The 16,485-nt window shown below is 42.0% G+C and overlaps 2 protein-coding genes across 4 annotated transcripts in view; both read left to right on the forward strand.

Moving 5' to 3' along the window:
• The window catches only part of KLHL2 (kelch like family member 2), a 123,502-nt gene extending 115,007 nt beyond the window's left edge, over positions 1 to 8,495 (forward strand). For both annotated transcript variants that reach the window (XM_019521745.1, XM_019521746.1), the window contains 4 exons: positions 1,643 to 1,771; positions 6,146 to 6,286; positions 6,489 to 6,632; positions 7,361 to 8,495. In XM_019521745.1, coding sequence (XP_019377290.1) covers positions 1,643 to 1,771; positions 6,146 to 6,286; positions 6,489 to 6,632; positions 7,361 to 7,389 — 443 coding nt within the window. In that variant the 3' untranslated portion in view covers positions 7,390 to 8,495. The remainder of the gene's footprint in view (positions 1 to 1,642; positions 1,772 to 6,145; positions 6,287 to 6,488; positions 6,633 to 7,360) is intronic.
• Positions 8,496 to 14,912: 6,417 nt separating this feature from the next.
• MSMO1 (methylsterol monooxygenase 1) overlaps positions 14,913 to 16,485 on the forward strand; it is an 18,087-nt gene continuing 16,514 nt past the window's right edge. Inside the window, exon 1 of one of the 2 annotated variants that reach the window (XM_019521747.1) lies at positions 14,913 to 15,061. The gene's annotated coding sequence lies outside the window, so the exon portion shown is untranslated. The remainder of the gene's footprint in view (positions 15,062 to 16,485) is intronic. The other variant, XM_019521748.1, reaches the window with a different exon arrangement.

Here is a 16,485-nt window from a genome sequence, read left to right on the forward strand (position 1 = left end):
GGTTGCTAATTATATGCAAGAAGAAGGGTTCCCTACAGGTTCAGGAATTTTGGGGCCGGGGGGGTAGAGAAGCAGCTTTAATTGCCACAGCTCTGGGAGCCACCAGTTAATACTGCCACAACTTGATTGTGCCCCTTTCTACTCCCTCGCCAGTCCTTCAGACTTCCAGGCCCGTGTGGACTCCCCCTCCCCACTGCACCAGATCTACATAGCACATAGTTTCAGACTTGGCACATGGTCCCACAACCAGTGCACAGAGCTGGGCCTGGCATGTGCCAGTGTGTGCTTGATTGGGCCCTGCCATGTGGTCCCCAGCCCCAGTGCGCAGCCTCCAGGCCCAGAGACCTTAGGATACTTACCCAACCTCCAATGTAAGATTTTTTTTTTTTTTAACTTCTTGTGGCTTATGACAAACCCGTCTGTGGAGGACCCTCAGAGCTCTAAGTTTCTTTCCACTGTGCTGCCACTTGCCCCAATGAACAGACCACTGTTGCCCTGAGAACTTCTTACTTGCAGCAAGCCACAGGTCCACTAATCTGCAGCTGCTGTAAGGGAATCTCTGCCAGCCCCAGCCCATCTGGCTACCTCCTGCCCCTCCTGAGAGATCTGCCAGTGTTTTTAGAGAGCAGCCTTTCTGCTGATCCTACCAGCCCTGGCAGCTTGGGTCTTGGACCCTTCTCCAGCTTGGAAAAGATCTGAAGGACCTAGCTAGTCACTAAAAAGCCGCCAAGGCCAGCTGTCCATTATCAGCATTATTCTAGTGGCTCATGAGTAACCAAAATCCTCCAGAACTTTCTGGTCACCCTGGGGTATCTGAATGTCCCCTGGCTGAAGGGCCATTTCTTTCAGGTGCCTTTTCTGTGGAGGAGTTGATTTCTCCCCATTACAGAAAGACAGTGCCTTGGATGTATGCTAAATACTGCACTTCATTATCTTCTAGTCGTATCACAAAATTACAAAAATATGTTTATATCAAATCCTGTTACATATACAGATATGAAAGTGATAAAACCATCTTTACTGGAGCTACAAAAAGAGGCTAGACACCATAGGGGTAAATCTAATTAGGGAGAATATCCAGGTCTGTCACAGCACAAACTCAAAAGGCAACTCAGTTTTGGGATGAATCCATGACTGAGCCTTCTAAAAATAGGGGGTTGTATTTTATGTCAGAAAATACATCAAACCATGTAAGTGACAGAATCACAATAAAGATTAGAATCTTTCAAGAAATACATCAGCTATCTTTCTAGGATATACATGCTTGAATTGGTTTATCTTTGTTGAGTTTTTGATGAAGTCAGAGTGGGATGGTATCTTTGTGTTTCAGTAAAGCAACTTGAAATGTTTTTATTCATTTATTGGTAGAATGATGCAATGTTTTACCAGATTAAAATAGGAGAGACTATGGAGGGTAGTATGTTGTCTATCTTTGTTTAAAAATGGAAACCATGCCTACTCAATTTCAAACTTTGAAAAGCAGTAATGGTTAGTAGATAATTGAGCGAATTGGTGTTTTACCTGTTTCCACACATAGCTATGCATATAGCACATCACAGCCTACCCACCAGACTGTGTTAGAATATATTCAGATAAATCTGTGTATATCCTATAGGAGTTTTTTTGGTTATTGTCTTTCTAGGTAAGCTGTATGCTGTTGGTGGCTACGATGGGGCATCACGTCAGTGCCTTAGTTCAGTAGAATGCTATAATGCTAGTACAAATGAGTGGACCTATGTTGCAGAAATGAGCACTAGACGGAGTGGAGCAGGTAAGTGAACAAAAATTGATGGTCATAATAAAACAAACCCATGTAATTGCATTAAAAATTCAAAATGTATTCCTTAATGACTGCTTCAGAATATTTGGTCTTATTGTACTATACACATGAGTATCCTGTAGATTATAAATGCAAAACTAATACAATAAGATTCAGTCTGGAAATATCAAATGTATAAGGGGCTCTTTTTTCTCATTCTGAACCATTTGTATTTACCCACAAACTCTTTAAGGCTTCTGAATATTAATATAGTGGAATAAAACAACCAATACAAATATAGTATCAACTAAAGCCATTTACAAATTTAAGCAACTTTATAGAACTATACAAATTATAGATAAAAAGGGGGCTATGCTACTCCTTTGCAAGATAAGGATTAGCATTCTCCTAATAGTCTTTGGTCTAACCTTATACATGAAAAGTGAATGCATTTCTATGAATTTCTTTGGCAGACTTGTTCTGATCTTACTGGTCATAGGATCATAGGAAGGTCAGGCTGGAAGAGACCTCATGAGGTCATCTAGTTCAACCCCCTGCTTAAGGCAAGATCATCCCTGACTAAACCTCATGGTCAAGTATCTGTTTTACCTGCCTGTGCAAATTTCCAGAGATGGAGATTCCACAGTTTCTCTAGGTAGCCTGTTCCAATGCTTCACTACTCATAGTCAAAAAGCTGTTTCTAATCTCCGACCTAAATTTCCTCTGCTGCAGCTTGAGGCTGTTGTTCTAAGTCCTGTCCCCTACAGCTACAGAGAAAAGTATATTCATCCTCTCTATAATCACCTTTCAGGTATTTTAAGACTGTTATCGAATCCCCCCTCAATCTTTTCTTTGCCAGACTAAATAGCCCTAGTTCTTTCAACTTGTCCTTGTAAGTCATGTTCTCAGGTCTCTAATATTTTTTGTTGCTCTCTGAATCACTTCTTCAGATTTACAAGCAACTAGTCTGTTAATACAATAGTCTCAAATAGTATAAAATTAGAAGTTATATTCCCTGTTCCAGGGTATCTTTGAGCGTTAATACATCTTAAATTAAAACTATCTTTATATAGGTTTTCTTTAAAAAAAATCTTAACCAAAAACCAAAAGATTAAATAAAAAAAAATCTTTTTTTTAATTAAAAAAAAATTGTTTTGTTTTGTTTTATCCACCCTGCCCTCTGAAGTATTTGCAGCTCCACCCAACTTGGTGTCTTCCTCAAAGTTGCTAAGTGGCCACTCAGTCCCATCCTTTTTAACATTAGTCAAGAGGTTGAACCTAGACTGCAGATTTGCTAAGCATGCACTCAATCCATCATCCAAATCATTAACAAAAAAATTAAACAATACCCAGACCCAGGACAGACCCCTGAGGAAACCCCACTTGATACTTCCTTCCAACTAGGCATTGAGTTATTGATGACTACATGGTGAGCATGATCCAACCAGTTACATATCAACCTCAGTACTTTCATCTACTCTGTATTTCTTTGCTTGTTAAGGAGAAAGTTGTGGTATCAGAGGCTTTGCTGAAGTCAGTGTATATCATTACACTGAACAGTTCTGTTGCAGAGAACCCTGAAAGACCACAGTAGGTCAGAATGCTTTTAATAGTATGAATTGATATTTCAAATCTCTGAGTTTATCTTGTGAATCATGTTTTGCAGACCTAACAGTGCTAATGATGCATGTCACCCCGGCACCCTGGTTTCCCTATGGTGTGTCCTGTCTGGCCCTGTCAACTTAAGCATCTAGCTTGCCTAAGTAATCCCTAACCTGTTCTTAAAGGGCATTTGTGTCCTTCCCTATATTTGCTGCCAACTGCACTTGTCATCTGGTAGCTGACTATTCATGTATAGGCTTTATTTGTGGGGAGGAAGAGACATTAAATATCTCAGCCTTCTCTGCATCATCTATAACTAGATTGCCTTCTGCATTCTGTAAAGGACTTGTGATTTCTTTGATCTTTCTCTTTTAACGTGTAGAATCATTTTTATTATCTTTTAAGTCCTTTGTAAGGTGCACCTCAGAGCATGCCTTGGCCATCCTAATTTTTCTCCCTGCATGCCCATACAATAATACTTATACACTTCTATAGTACCGTGACCTAATTTCCAATCTTTGTAGGATTCCTTCTCAAGTTGCAACTCATTGAAGAAATTGCTTTCTAGTTAGGCCAGTTTCCTGTTACACTTCCTGGTCTTGTGTTACATCAGAATGGAGATATTTATTCCTGCACTCTTAATATGGTCTCCTTAAAGTACAAAACTTAAGAAGCTTCTCCATATTCATTCTTACATTCTTCTATTTACATACCTTTCATTCCACCTTGAATAATTCCTTTCCTTACCTTGCGTTTGTAGCTTTAAAGCTAAGCTATCATGTGCTGCCATGCCATTATCAGTTAGCTGAGCTGTATGTATTTCTGTCCATTTCCCCTCGTAAATCATTTTCTGCTGCTATGCTTTGAACACCGTCCATTTTTTCTTACTAGGGACTTTTGTAGGGTCCAGAATTGAATGCAGTATTATAAGTATGCATTTTTTTAATAAAATTAAAAATGTTGGTGACACCTGATTTATGTTCCTGAAATGATACTTCAGCTCCATAATGACTTCAGCATTTTCTGTCTCCTGCTTACACTGTGTACTCAAATCTTGTTTGCTGTTCATTGGAGTTACTTAGATTATAGGTAACCTTGTGGTTTGGCTACTGATACAGGTCTACATCCCCAGCTTTTATTTGCTTGCACTTCAAAACACAAAAACAAACATTTATCCCAAAGTCGGTCTGGCTACCCCTGATTCTCATCTGTACTGGCTGGGGAGAATTAAGGATGGCAGGAGGGTCATAGAGTTTTTTTCTGAATTTGCCAAGTTCTCCAAATTTCTCTCTAGCCTATACCCTGTACTTATAAATGGCTGGTTGTAATATTCTAATACACGACCTCGCATTGGTTTAATTTAAATGTATGTGTTTCACTGAAACTTTTGGAACTGAACCATATCTCTTGTAGACTTGGAAGGTGTCAGTTAGTTGGGATTTATATCCTTGGGAAAGTAAAAGGAAGGGTTTCTTATCTCCTTTCCTCCCCCATTGTGTGCTGTTCAACAGTGTCCTGTTTCCTCTTTACCTTAGTTCACTCTGACAAAGCTGTTTTTTGCTTTTACAAATTATCTAAGCATCTTAACACAAAAGTATATCTATTATAACAAAATGGAATCTAATACATTTGGCTACATTTAATCAATACTACTTGTATTTTAAGATAAAAATATCATGTAGTATATTTGAATTATTTAATCTATGGTCTTCCCTTATAATGTCTCCCTTCAGACCTTGTGCTTTAATTGCATCTCATAGTTCAGTTAGACATGCTGTGATGGCTTCCTTTACTTTGCTGACCAAGCTAAGTAAGCTAAGTCATATCTGCAAAGGTTTGTGCTATGGTCACTAAGAAACAGGCTTTTGGGACTTTCTGCTTAGTCACACTTATGCAGCTTGTCTTAGGCCGCTTGAAAATGACCAAGGCTGGTGACAACTGTCACCTGTTCTTCTAGTATTCCAGATGTTTTTTAATTCATTACACTTATTTTGTTTTTCTAGGGTATTTACAAGGGCCCACTCCTTCCCCTCCCTACCCCAGCATTTTGTTGTTTTCCTGTCCGTATTTCTAGTTTCTTTGGATGTGTTACTGTTTAAACTTAATCATGTTTCTAGCAATGCCCTTTCAGTTTCCATGGGGAACAGTGTTACTGCACTTGATATTTGCAGCAATATCTTTTTTGACTGACCAGATATAGCAAGCACTTCTAGTACATACTGCTAGATTTTTCCAAAGTTATTTCAGTTGTATGTATTGTCCTCATTTACCATCCTTGAACTTGCTTTTAATTTAAATTCAATTTGAAATAATTTGTTTTTAGTAGGAATTTACAAAGTTGGTAATTTTAAAATTAAAATCCAAACATTCCCTCTACAGTGTGTCCAGCATATGCCTCTTGCGATTCTAGCTAATTCTGATTTTTTTTTAAAGCCAAAATTGCAAGAGTGAAAACATCTGGATTCTTAATACAACATCACTTAGTGTTTCATTAACCATTTCTAACTAAGTATAGATATCTTGGAAATAAGCATCAGATTATAAACTAGCCAAGGCTGTTATGGAGTTGTTTGGATAGAGATGATCCGGCCTCACGCAGGGCGTTGGACTAGATGGCCTATGGAGGTCCCTTCCAGCCCAACATCTCTATGATCCTATGAAAAGGATATTTAATTTGAGGAAAATAAATTTTATTGAAAAATAGGCTAAAGACTTGATTTTTCTATTAAGATAAATAAGGTGGGATATAAATCTAAAAAATGAGTGTTTTTTATATGTTTGCAGGTGTTGGTGTGTTAAACAATTTATTGTATGCAGTAGGTGGTCATGACGGTCCTTTGGTTAGAAAAAGTGTAGAAGTGTATGATCCTGTTGCTGGTACATGGAAGCAGGTTGCAGACATGAACATGTGCAGAAGGAATGCAGGTAAGTACTAGATTTTATAGAAGTAGATACTAGAGTTTATTCTACTTTAGAATGCTAATAATGTGTTTGCACCCTTGTGTTTACCTCTTGACATTTCTGCTCCTTTGCTGAAATCTCAAAATGGAAGGCATGCTTTCACTATGTAAGCAAATTGTTGTGCATTATAAATATATTTTGCTGTAAAGTCTTTCATCTTTCTTAGGGGTTTGTGCTGTAAACGGTCTGTTGTATGTAGTTGGAGGAGATGATGGTTCCTGTAACTTATCAACAGTGGAATATTATAACCCAACAACAGATAAATGGACAGTTGTGTCATCCTGTATGAGTACAGGAAGGAGCTATGCAGGTAAACTTTTTATATCAAATTTAAAAGTAGAACATCAGGGTGAAGTAGTCTGAAAAAGCACCCAAAGAGCAACATTTCCAGAGTACAACTCATTACTTTGACTGCTATGTATCTATCAATCTAGCCACACCATGCCCACACATATGCACTACATGGACACACATCAAATCAAGATAATGTTTTACTTCGGACATTTTAGATGTATCTATATATTCCAATTTCATTTAGAAACCCAGTATTGCATTAATCAGATTTTTCATACCATTCTGTTTTTTATAGCAGATTTTTTCTCACTATTCACTGAACATTTGTTTTAGGATCTGAGAGAGGTAGAAAGGCCAAGAATGTTACAGTCTGGTCAGCATGCTCAGAAAAGACCACTAATTTTGGATGTCTCAATGTTTGGATCCTTAGACTCTGTGTTAAAGGAGCCTGGTTTTTTAGATGTCTTAAGCATGCAACTGAGCCCTTTTTAAAAGGATCTAGTCAGGCACAAACAACTTCCCAAACAGGTCCTTTATATAGGTATCACGTTAGTGATGATACAACTGAGTGGTATTTCTCAAAGCCTAATAACTTTCAAAATTATGCATTATGTAATGTTAATGTAATAACGGCATAATGTTAATGTCCTGTGACGCTGATTGATGCACAGTATAGCGTTTGAGTTCCAGAAGCTTTAAATTAAGTCCCTCTAATATGCTGCCTTTATGATTCTCTCACTCTAGGTGTTACAGTTATTGACAAACCATTATGAGAGGGGAAGAGATTTTGAACTTAAATTATGCACTAGAAGCAAGCTTCAACAAGTGTGTTTGAAGTGATTGAGTATCTAAGCACTTCTCTACTTGTAGCTGCACATTGAGTCACAGTGGAAGATGTGACTGTCTACAATTACGGACAACAGATAATGAAGATTACTCTAGATAGAAGCAACGTGTAGGATTATTCTGCATTGAGCAGCAGCTGACTGAATTTTTATAAAGGCTTGTGGACCAGTTTTTATTTGCAAGGTCGTCAAACAAAGTCACTTTCATAAGGACCAACTCATGTCAGTCATGACTGAGAAATGGATTGTTTGTCAGTGAAGAATGATAAAGTGATGTGTATTCTGGTGAAAGTAAATTTTTGTCTTATTTTTTCCAGAGACTTAATATATACATATATATATCCATGAACTCCAAGTCTTCAGAATGGGTATTGAATCCCACCTGAGTAGTACAGCTTGGGGTGGGGCAAACCTGTTTGCTTTTATAAATTTTGTTACATGAATATGTGTGCATATGTATATGTGTGTGTGTGTTGCTTTTCATTAAAAAACTCTTCAGAACTTGATTATACTATTTATAATTGGCACAAGTACTTTGAATTATGCCAGTACTATGTTGTAAAACAGAGTTGTATTTTTTGATATTTAACAATGCTTAACACTACTAAATGCCACTTACAGAGAACAAAGAAGGCATATATGCTTAAACAGGTGGAGTGCCAGAATCTTTTTAATAAACAATGAGTTGCTGGTACTTATTTAAAATATTTTTTTCTCTCTTTATTCTTGGCCATGTTTAAATCTTCTCCTTTCTTATCTTTTTTATCAAAGGTGTTTTGGCATGAACATAAGTGAAGATTTATAATGAATGTATGGACCTCAACTGAACTTGCATGGTATTAAGAACTATCTAAGTGTATAACTTCAGCTGCTATTAATGAATATGAAAATATACTGTATGTGGCCATATTTGTAAAGCAACTACCATTTTTGTTCATTTTTGGATGGCCTTCTTTTAAATAAGGCCTAAACTATTGTCATCTTTGAGCTATTTTATTTAAATAAAAGTTTGTATATTTGTTTCATAATGCCAACGGGTTGCTTCAAACTTGTATTTCTGAATATATGCATCACAGAAAAAATCTTTGAAATAATCAAGTGGTAAAGGATATTTTATTTGGAAAAATATTAGTAATAAAGTGTTAACCCAAGTAAGAGTCAGCTGTGAATGAATTCAGGTTTAAAGAGGGGACTTCTGGGATCACTGATCCTTTGTAAGTCACTCCTTGAGTACCTCCAGCCCAGTTATTTAAAGTTATCACTGGATGTCCAGTTTTGGGGCCCACAATTTTATTTGCTATTGAGTACTTGGACTTTAACTTCCCAGATCTCAGTTTACTAAAGTTGGAAATAATGAGCATGCTTTTTTCACTACTAGTTGAGATATCAGCAGTTGAATGATCTGTGGGAAATAGTCCTGCTCTCACTGCTAGAGACAATTCTTTCCTTTTTAGGACAGATGCCTCCTTGTACTAGATGCTATAAAGATACAGACTGGGGATCCCTGACTTAGGTTGTTAATTTACTACCCCGGTATCAGTAACAAGGCTGAAATTAGTGGGATTGGGCAAGGAAGCTTGCATTCCACTCCTGATTTTATGCACTATTTATTGATTTGGGATGGTGTCTTTCAAACTAAAGCTTCAGAATAGGAGCATTTAAGTAGGTGCTCCAAATCCAGAATGCCAGTTCTTTTTTTCACAACGAGAATCAGTGGCACAGAAATGAAGCTGAAGTTGGTTCCTTATTCCCAGTGCCTTATTCCCGGTAGCTTGTTCTTTTTTCGAAGCTAATGTTTACACAATTAAAGGTTATTAGTAACGAATTAAACATGCTAAAGAGTTAGACTTTCATCAGAAATGTATATTTACGAATAAAAATGTAAAATGGGGGAATGTTGTGCAAGATGAGCTCCAGAATGGGAGGAAAGAGCGGGGTGGCACCCATCCTGTGACAGAGAGAGAGAGTGATTGGGACCCCTGGAGGTGGCATCCACAGCAGTTCTCCCTAGCATCATACTCTAGCACTGTTCTATAGCATCAGAGTGACAGTAAATCCTGTGCAGGCCTCCCTATTCAGACCTTGCTACTTTGACTGTCATAGGTGGTAGAAACCTCTGAGAAGGGTGGCCAACCTTGGCAGCAGGCAACAACAGGGCCTCTAGAGTGGGCCTTCCTACCCATTGCTTCCTACTAAACTGGTGAAAGTGGTAGAAATCCTGGATGGCAGCGCCCTGGTTGAGACTTTTTCCCAAGTGACTGAGCTAGATGCTAGCTCCCGGGTTGGTTCGCCACTGACTATGAATGTGATGAATTTGTAGGTACAGTTAAAAGTTAATAGACGTTTTGTTTAGGGTGTACCCTTGTTCCCTTTTTTCCTTGTAAAAAATGTTTAAATTTAACATTTGCTTGTCAGTGGGCAGGTTTTTCATGTTAGAACACCCAGTTCAAATTTACATTCCCAAGTTTGTGGGTGGGGGCACAAGGTAAACTTGACAAGTTGGTGTAAAACCCCTATATTTGTACACAGTTGTTCTTACTGCCATCCAGTGCCTGGTAGAACAGCAACACAGGCCTTACAGGGTGGGTGTCAACTGGCGCTCAAAAATCAAGCTTCAGGTCAAGCAAGGCTGTGCCCCATTTTCTTAGGGAGAGTCCTCCAGTGGAGGACAGGTGTGATTTTTTGCTCCATAATCCCAGCCTAATCTCAGGTCTTTATTCAGGGCTACATACTGGATACATGATATTATTTTACATTTTTATTAGTAAATATACATTTCTGATGAAATGCTAACTCTTCAGCATGTCTAATTCATTATTTCTAAGCTTTGCTTGTGTAAAGATTAGGTTTGAAAAAGGAACCAGGAGTCCTTTTCCATTTCTTTGTAAGAAGGTATTTAGCAGAAATTGCTGCTTGCCCCCCTGCTGCCGACACTGCTGATGGCATCTGTGGGTGGTCTGCGATTCCCGCTGGCTACCGACAACACTGCCGGCAGTGGCTGCAGGTGGTCACCAGCCCTTGGTTGGCGCTCCCCTCTCCCCCTTCTGCTGACAGCACCTGTGGTGTTTGTGGGAGCTCCCCCACTTACCACCGCTGTGCTTCCACTGCTGCAGTGTTCCCCCAGCTGCCGGGGGCATGTGCCATTCATGGTGGTCTATGTAGGCACTGTCCTGATGCCTTGTTTCGGGTGATACCTTGCAACCCAGTCTTGATGCCTTGTTCCAAGTGAGCACATCTTTCAGACTGACCACAGCTCCTCCGGTGATAGTGGGCAAATTTTATTGATACATAGTGATAGGAAATAAGAGTAATGTAGGCAAAGCAAGATGATTACAAAATGCATTACCCAAAATCCCCAGTACCCAGAATATGCACAAGGCAAGCAGCGCACTTGGCTGGTATGTAAAGGTTCTTTGCTTGAGTGTCCATCAGCAACCTTGGATATCGGGGGGGGCTGATGCCAACTTGTTCTGAAAACTCCACCTTTTGTATTCCTTCTCTGATGACTCATTTCCAGGTCCCATTGATTGGTTTCCTTGTGACCGTCATGCTGTCCACGCTCTGTTTGTCAGCCAAAATCCTGTTTTCATAAACCCAGCACATGTCCACACCTTAATTCAGTCATTTCATTCCAAACTGGAAATCCCAAGGGTTTGGAGGCACTGTAACCTTGCAGCCCCAAGTCTAGCTCTATTATGAAATTAAATTCAGACACTTTTAATTTCCCAGGATGTGTATACTCCTTGGCCTCAGACACCCTGTCTGCTTTGAAGGCTGTGAAATGGTGTGACGAACAGGCTTTGAGAAATCAATTAACCCTGGCCATTCCCCTGCACCATTGTCCTAATGCAATTTTCTACTTCACCTACAAGCCAATTCCTAAAAACAAACCTCTAAATATCATTTTCTAGCCATCAGTTTAGCGGCTGCTCCTATGACCCCTTTATCCTCAGGCCTTTGCCACACTTTACACAGATGATCAGTGTTGCCAGATCTTAAATATGAAATTATTGTATTGGAAGTTTAAAATGATCATATTTGCTGAAAAACCTTTGTCCACTGAAAAAATATGCAAATAAATCATCTTATTTACCTTATATTGCTCACTGTAAGTCAGCAGTGAGTGAAAACTGGGTCATGAAAGTTGAAGCATTTCTCTATTTCCAAGCAAGCAGACATAAGAAAGTACTGACAGCAAACCCAGAAGTTAGGACTCCCTAGGTGCATCTTCATGTCACAGTCTATGGTGACAGTGAAGTGCTATACAGCATGCTACAGCAACGTAGCAATCATGCAGGTCTACATGTGATGGCTAGCTATGCCACCGTGCTGTAGCATTGCACTACCTGCTTATAGCACACCACTACAGCAACATAGTGGGGAAATCTAAGTGTGCACTGCCCGTACAGCACAGTATGGGTGGTTACTGTGCCATGTGTATAGTGAAAAGCAGGAGAGTTTGGCAGGAGCACAACAACAAAACAGAGAACCCCTTGGACCACTTCAGACACCCACCCATGTTCTCAAACTACACAAAGGGTTGTTAAGCCTCTATGCCCTACCAACTGCCCTTACAGATTTGAGGGAAACCAAGGAGTTAAATCCCTCTGGAAATTGACCTACTGCCTGGCTGGGCCCAGAAGTGCAAACTACCAATGAAAACTTCACACACAAATGTAAAGTTAACAAGTGTATTATGACAAGAAAACAAGTACTATAACCACAAACACAAAATTTACAGTACTATAAAATTATAGAAACAATATACTGTTAAAGAACCCAACAGTAGTCTGTCACCCGAGGTGGCAGACTATATCACCCTAGAGAGCTGAGAGGCAGAGAAAGCCTGCCGACAGCCTGACACCCCAGAGGATTTCTATGCTGTTCCCTCACACACAGGTGGGTACTGAGCACCTCAGTAAAGCAGGAGTGATACTTTACCTGACCGCTGCCATGCTAAGAAGCAGGTGTATGGCCGGCAAGTGCCCAGGTGATACAGACCCTCCACTCTTGCTTTGCAAGCACTGCCCCAACACATCTTGTTCTCACTCGCTCAGCAAATCACCACTAAACTCTGGGTTCTAGCTAGTCACAGATACTCAAACACTAGAGCAGTGGTACACTAATTACACTCGCACAAGCAAAAAAGGGAGAGAGCACATGACAAAGCAGGTCTTGGCAAGCCCTTCAGTCCCCAATGATGACCACGAAAGTCACTACAGACCCCAAAGCGTCTACTGACCCTGCACCGGACGGTCTTTTATAATAGCTAAATCACACTACCTGCCTGTTGAATGGAGACCCAATCTCTGATCACTGTCAATCACAGTAAGGACCATAAAAATCAAACTATCACAATAACCCATAATAACTCATTAGCATAACAGTCCTGTCATGTTCCCCTGGTTACCAAACAAACAACGGGGTCTCAAACAAACAACTCACTGCACATGCTCAGCTTCTGAAAGGAGGTCATGACATCGTTGAGGTTAGAAGGTTAGATGTACCAGAAGGCTCCAACCTCTAGTCATCCCATTCATGTGTTAATACCCCAGGACTCCCCTGTCTACATTAGGACTTCTAAAAGGACACCTAGACATTGAAAACAGGCAAACCTTATGACTGCTTGCCTGCTTCAGCTTCCAAAAGGAAGTACTAAAACAGCGCAGTAACACTGCCATACTGCAATGTGTAGATGCGCCCACTGAGAGCAACTTGGGATTTGCATATGTTGCATCAATGAACTGCCTCAAAAACCATTGTACATTTTGCTGGGTTTTTGGTTGTAGCCATGTTGATCTAAGGACACAGGCAGGCAAGGTTCTTTGAGAAGATGTGATGTCTTTTATTATACCAACCGAGTAGTTGGAAAAAAGTTCTTGGCAGGTAAGGGAAAAGGAAGAAAGCAGGGCGGGGGAAAGGCCAAAAGGGAGGAGACATTACAGTGATAGAATACAAGGTAGAAAAGAGGCTGCCTGTGATTTTGTTGGAGATCAGCAAAACAGGAATGACAAGCTAGAAGTGTGACAGGATGTCAGTGAAAATATATATAGGTAGAAATTAGAAAAAAGGTAAATCAGGAAAACTCCCACAAATCGCACACCATTAGTTATGACATATCACCGTTCCCTGGAACCTACATGGTTTTCTTTTCTTCCTGCTTTACCTTTTGTTTTTCTCATTTCTACCTGTTTATATTTTCACTGACATCCTGTCACACTTTTAGCTTCTCACGTTCCTGTTTTCCTGATCTTCAGGTATTTCCTTTTTCACAGTCTCTTTTCTACCTTGTATTCTATCACTGTAATGCCTCCCTTTGGCCTTTCCCCCTTCCACTTTCTTTCCCCTCCCTTCCCTTCCCTTCCCTGCTTTACCTTTTATGTCTAATTTCTACCTAGTTACAGTCTCACTGACATCCTGTCACATTTTTAGCTTCTTTCATTCCTTGGAATCTCAGACCAGCAGAGACTCCCACTGCCTGAAGAAAGGTGACTGCACCCGAAAGTATGCAGAGATCTTTTTTCCAACTACAGGCACCCCGATTAACGCTGTTTTGCTTGGCACTATTTTGCTGTAACGCTCATTTTAAATTGATACTAAGTGATATGATTTCACTTAGTGCTGGAGTTTCTTTATAATGCTCGCGGTCACCTTCTTGGGTCATTAAAAACACTTGTGGTCACCATCTTGCTCGGATCATTAAATACTTTCGGTTCCATGTAACGCTTGTTTCCCTTAATGTGTTTTTTCAGGAACCAATTAAGAGTGCTAAGTTGGGGTTTGTACTCAGGTGGTCTAATAAAAGATATCACATCTACCCACTTGCCTGCCTGTGTCCTTAGACAGCTACAACCAAAAACCCTTGCACATTTTAAGCGCTTTTCCTATTATTGATCCTACATGTACAACAGTTGAAATTGTAGTATAAATACTTTATTGTACACCTGGCAACACTGCAGATGCTGCAAGGAATTTATTAACCCAGGGGTTTTCAACCTTTTTGGGTCAGCGCACCGCTGGTGGCCAGTCCACAAACATGGGGGTCCCCATGGCCCACTGGCAAGTGTGCTGGTGGCATGGCGGTGGCACCTGCTGCTGAGTCCCTCTCAGGCCACCCCAAGTACTCCAGGGGTAGTGTACTAATTAACCGAGACACAAATTTGGGGGGAGGGGGCAGCCCTGTGCTCAGCCCAGAGCCCCCTTCCCCAACGCCGCACATAGCACTACTGCGCAGCCGCTTGAGTAAACGGAGGAATGAGCGACGCCCCATCCCCCAACCGCCTCTTCTGACGTCACCCCGCGCTCCCCCCGCCCATTGGTCACTCCTGCGGATCTCACTATCCTCACTCCATCCCGCCCGCCAATCAGCGCGGGGCCGGGGCGCTCCGGCTCCTCCGCAACCCACGCCTGACGGTGACCAGGTCCCGCCGGCGAGCCAATCAGAGGCCACGCAACTGTCCCGCGGCGGCCAATGGCGGCGGGCCTTTCAGGAGCGGCGCTACGAAGCTGGGCGGCAGCTTTTGGGAGGGGTTGTTGTTGTGCTGCAGCTGCTGACGCCGGCTGACAGGTTCGGATCGCGCCGCCGCTCGGGTAAGGGGAGGTGAGGCCCGGTGGGGACGGGACGGGATGGGACGGGAGTGGAGTGGGTGTCTCGCGCCGCTGCAGCTCGGCCTCGCTTCTGCCACGGGCATTTCTGCGCTTTGCTGGTTCCTCTCCTCTGCGGTGTTGGCGGCAGGTGTGAAGGGCAGCGATTCTCTGCGCTGTGCACTGGGGACGCCGCATTTGCAGTCCTGGGCCCAGTCGTGGCCCCCGCTGCAGAAAGGGTGGGGACGCAGAAGGTAGTGAATGTGGTGCGGGGTGGGGGCACGTGGCTGCTGGGGGACCTGAGCTTATTAAGTGCGCAAGGGCGGTTAGTTGAAGTGAGGTTATATCGAGATTGGAGCTCTGCTGTTCTCATTGCTGACAGGACAAGAAGCCACAGTCTCTATTTGCAGCAGGGGAAGCTTAGGTTAGGTATTAGGGTGGTAAAACACTGGGACAGGCTCCCAGGGAGGTAGTGGAAGCTCCGTCTTTGGAGGGTTTTAAGACCTGGCTAGACAGAGCTTTGGCTGGGATGGTCTAATTGGGGATGGTCTTGCTTTGAACAGGGACCAAATGTGACCTCCCGAGGTCCATTCCAGCCCTTACTTTCCATGATTCTGTGTCAGGCCGTGTTTAAGGCTCCCTAGAGGCACTGGGGATTTCGGCCAAGTTGTGCCAGTGCTCCTGCAAGGAGCAAAGCCAGAGAGGTTTCTGGCTTGGGGGTCCTGCAGCTGTACTCGGTGTCGGACCGATTGCTGCGTTTGGGGTTTTTACCCCACGGTCAGACTGGTAGGGACTGGCTGGGGGGCTGCCTTCCTTGTAAGTCTTACCATACAAATGGTATGTTGACACTGTTTCATAGAAGCAGGACCTTGGCTGCCCTTGGTCCTGTGTTTTACCTGTGGTAGGTTTGGGTGTTAGGTCTGTGTTGTGTCAGGTTTGAGGATAGCTTTTTGTAGAGCTTAGATTGGGGATGTATGGGATGGTTTGGATAGGGATGATTCTGCCTTGGGTCAGACTGGGTGGCCTCTGGAGGTCCCTTCCAGCCCCACTTCTCTAGGACAGCCTTGTTTACACAAGGCATAGTTAACTGCAGTTCTCTGTGGCAGGAGGACATCCATGGCCAAGTGTGAAAAAGGGACTGGATAAATCATAGAAAATGAGGGTTGGAAGGGACCTCAAGAGGTTTTTTCATAGACATTAGGGCTGGAAGGGACCTCGGAAGATCATTGAGTCCAGCCCCCAGCCCCAGGGGCAAGAAGTCAGCTGGGGTCAAAGGATCCCAGCAAGATAAATGTCCAAATGTCTCTTAAAGGAGTCCAGAGTAGGTGCTTGCACCAGCTCTGGCAGCAGTCTGTTCCAGGCCTTGGGGGCTTGGACAGTAAACAAGTTCTTCCTTTTGTCCAGCCTGAAATGGTCTTGGAGGAGTTTGTGACTGTTTGA

The sequence above is a fragment of the Gavialis gangeticus genome, unplaced genomic scaffold (assembly GCF_001723915.1).
Source record: "Gavialis gangeticus isolate Ggan-Ray unplaced genomic scaffold, GavGan_comp1, whole genome shotgun sequence".
Classification (NCBI taxonomy): domain Eukaryota; kingdom Metazoa; phylum Chordata; order Crocodylia; family Gavialidae; genus Gavialis; species Gavialis gangeticus.